Below are 2,500 nucleotides of genomic sequence, written 5' to 3'. Positions count from 1 at the left end.
AAATTATTCACCCCTTCTGTCTTACTCATTCGCAACAATGATCACAATCTCCTCCTATTCAACCTACCTAGTAAGTAGTGGATGGTTTGCGATTTTCCTGAGGGTCATGACCATGTTTGAGCTGCTATCCACCTCCGAGCTTTTCGTCGGGGACTTCCCTATGGCCTCCAGCTCCTCCAATTCTGTCAGGTTCTTCATGTTCATCTGTTCAATCTCAATCTGAAAGGGAATTTATTAATAATCATTATGTTCACAATAATTATTATTATCATGATGTTACAATAACAATAATATTGATAACAATAATAATAACAATAGCTACTACTCCCACCACCATCCCTCCAACCACTAACCCCACCCCCAGCTCCACCCACCATCCCCACCTCCTGTCAACCTTGGTGATACAGCAATCTTTCTGCCAAAATGTTTTGCTGTATAAAATATAGAATATTCATTGAATTGCAACATGGTTGTACACTGAACAAAGACTTCGTTTTAGAGTACAACATCCTTGTTCATCTAAACCATATGTATCTTGAAAATCAGGTAATGACAAAGCAGTATAATTATCTTATTTCACACTAAAACAGCATCTGAAGACAGCCTATATCACTATTGTTAATGAAATCCGACCTTACTCAACCAACTATGCTGCCAGTGCACTGAAATCTACAAAAAAAAGGCAAAATTTATACAGCAATAACAATAACTTCTAAAAAATAAAAAATAAAATAATGAAAAACTTAAACAACAAGGGTTATATACACATAATGAAACAGTATGCCTCTAAAGACCACTAATACTGAGACTGCAGGAAACAATTTCTAAAATAAAAGTATTCATTATAGCAGTCACACACACACTCATCTGTCACACCCATTCACGCAAGATATACCCATATCATACTTACTTGTATCCTGTTTTGGAGGAGTTTATTCAATTTGTCAATACATATAATAGATTTTATTTTACCATTTTACTTCTGATACTGAAATAATTCAAGTTTCACACTACTATAAAAAAAAAAAAAAATCACAGGACATGAAATGACAGAAGGTTTTCTTTCAAACAATTTTTGTCTAACCTCTTATGCTGCACTATTTCAACATTATCTTTCAACTCTTTTCATCTGGAGCATTCACAAAGCAACACGCAGAGTAGACAAATCCACTTCTTATTAACAGTTAGACATCTCTCACTCACCTGATTCTGTCTTGCTTTTCTACTGAAAGCTTCTACAGTTTCGGTGTATATTTTCTGCTGCCGTTTAGACATGGGGGCATATCTGACTTCATCTGTTTTCTTTGGTAGGTCCTAAGAAGAAACAAAAAATGGGTTATTTATCAGTTCCATTACAATTTGCAATCAATATCATCCCTATGTATAGAAAATAATTCATACCAGAGTTTTACCATTAATTATCTAAAATCCATAATTTAACTTCATTTACCTATTGCTCAATAGTTTCTACACATAGTTTAATTGTATTTACCTTAAGTACATCGCACTTTAATCTCCGCAAGAAGAAAGGTTTCATGATTCTTTTGGCTTGTTCTATCCTCTCACGCTCAAACTTCCCCTTGCTGCCGCTATCATCTGATTTCTGTTGAGAGAATACTCAAAATCAATTAGAAGAAAAGTGACCATGCTTTAAAAACAATTGCCACATTACAAAAAACACGCACTAAAAATACTTAAATTATAAGATGTACACCACAGCAAGAAAAAAATTCTATAAAAGAAACTACACACGCAAATATAAAACAAATACCCACATGAGAAAATAATATCCAGAGAAAAGAAAAAGATAACACAATGGAAACCACAAATACACACAGAGAAAAAGAATACATTAGAATTCGATAAATGTCACCAACACAACACATTCAACTTTTGCTGACTGGAAAACCACATGATTGTCACATTCAAGATGCAGTATTGACTGTACCCTCACACCATCTTATATTAAAAAAATCAGATAAACATCGAAGTCAGCAAATACCCAAGTACTCACAGGAAACATTGAAAACACTCTCTTCAACTCTTCTTTCTTGCTATCGAACAGCTGTGGCATGACAAATATGAGAATGGACATTAGTTCCACGAGATTGTTTTGTAGTGGAGTACCAGTAAGCAGTACACGACGTTGACCCTGGAAATCAAACAAATCAATGTTAAGAAAGGCATTTTTGATAAAATAGCATGTATTACATCACAAGTGTAAAAGCATAATGATAGTGATAATAAAAGCATTTACTATTGCAAACATAAGAAAACAGTTTTACCTTAATTTTCATGAGATTTTCATAGCGCTGTGAAGCCATGTTTTTTAGCATGTGGGCTTCATCTAAAACTATAGTATGGAATCTTAGCTTCTTGAACAAGGCTCGGTCTTCTGTGCTCGTTGTCACCATAGTGTATCTGGATCAAAGATGACAAAGCTAGTTACCTTCATTCTATTTAGTCCTAACAAGTAAACAAGATTTTGCTATCAACTTGG

General features: G+C 34.3%; 1 protein-coding gene across 3 annotated transcripts in view; it reads right to left on the bottom strand.

The window, feature by feature from the left end:
- The window catches only part of LOC119579476 (SWI/SNF-related matrix-associated actin-dependent regulator of chromatin subfamily A containing DEAD/H box 1 homolog), a 33,304-nt gene that overhangs the window by 5,971 nt on the left and 24,833 nt on the right, over positions 1 to 2,500 (bottom strand). For all 3 annotated transcript variants that reach the window (XM_037927312.1, XM_037927313.1, XM_037927315.1), the window contains 5 exons: positions 2,286 to 2,421; positions 2,015 to 2,152; positions 1,493 to 1,603; positions 1,204 to 1,314; positions 68 to 219 (listed from right to left, as the gene is read on the bottom strand). In XM_037927312.1, coding sequence (XP_037783240.1) covers positions 68 to 219; positions 1,204 to 1,314; positions 1,493 to 1,603; positions 2,015 to 2,152; positions 2,286 to 2,421 — 648 coding nt within the window. The remainder of the gene's footprint in view (positions 1 to 67; positions 220 to 1,203; positions 1,315 to 1,492; positions 1,604 to 2,014; positions 2,153 to 2,285; positions 2,422 to 2,500) is intronic.

Source organism: Penaeus monodon, chromosome 12, assembly GCF_015228065.2.
Source record: "Penaeus monodon isolate SGIC_2016 chromosome 12, NSTDA_Pmon_1, whole genome shotgun sequence".
Lineage (NCBI taxonomy): Eukaryota > Metazoa > Arthropoda > Malacostraca > Decapoda > Penaeidae > Penaeus > Penaeus monodon.
This window is presented reverse-complemented; position numbering and strand designations above follow the sequence as displayed.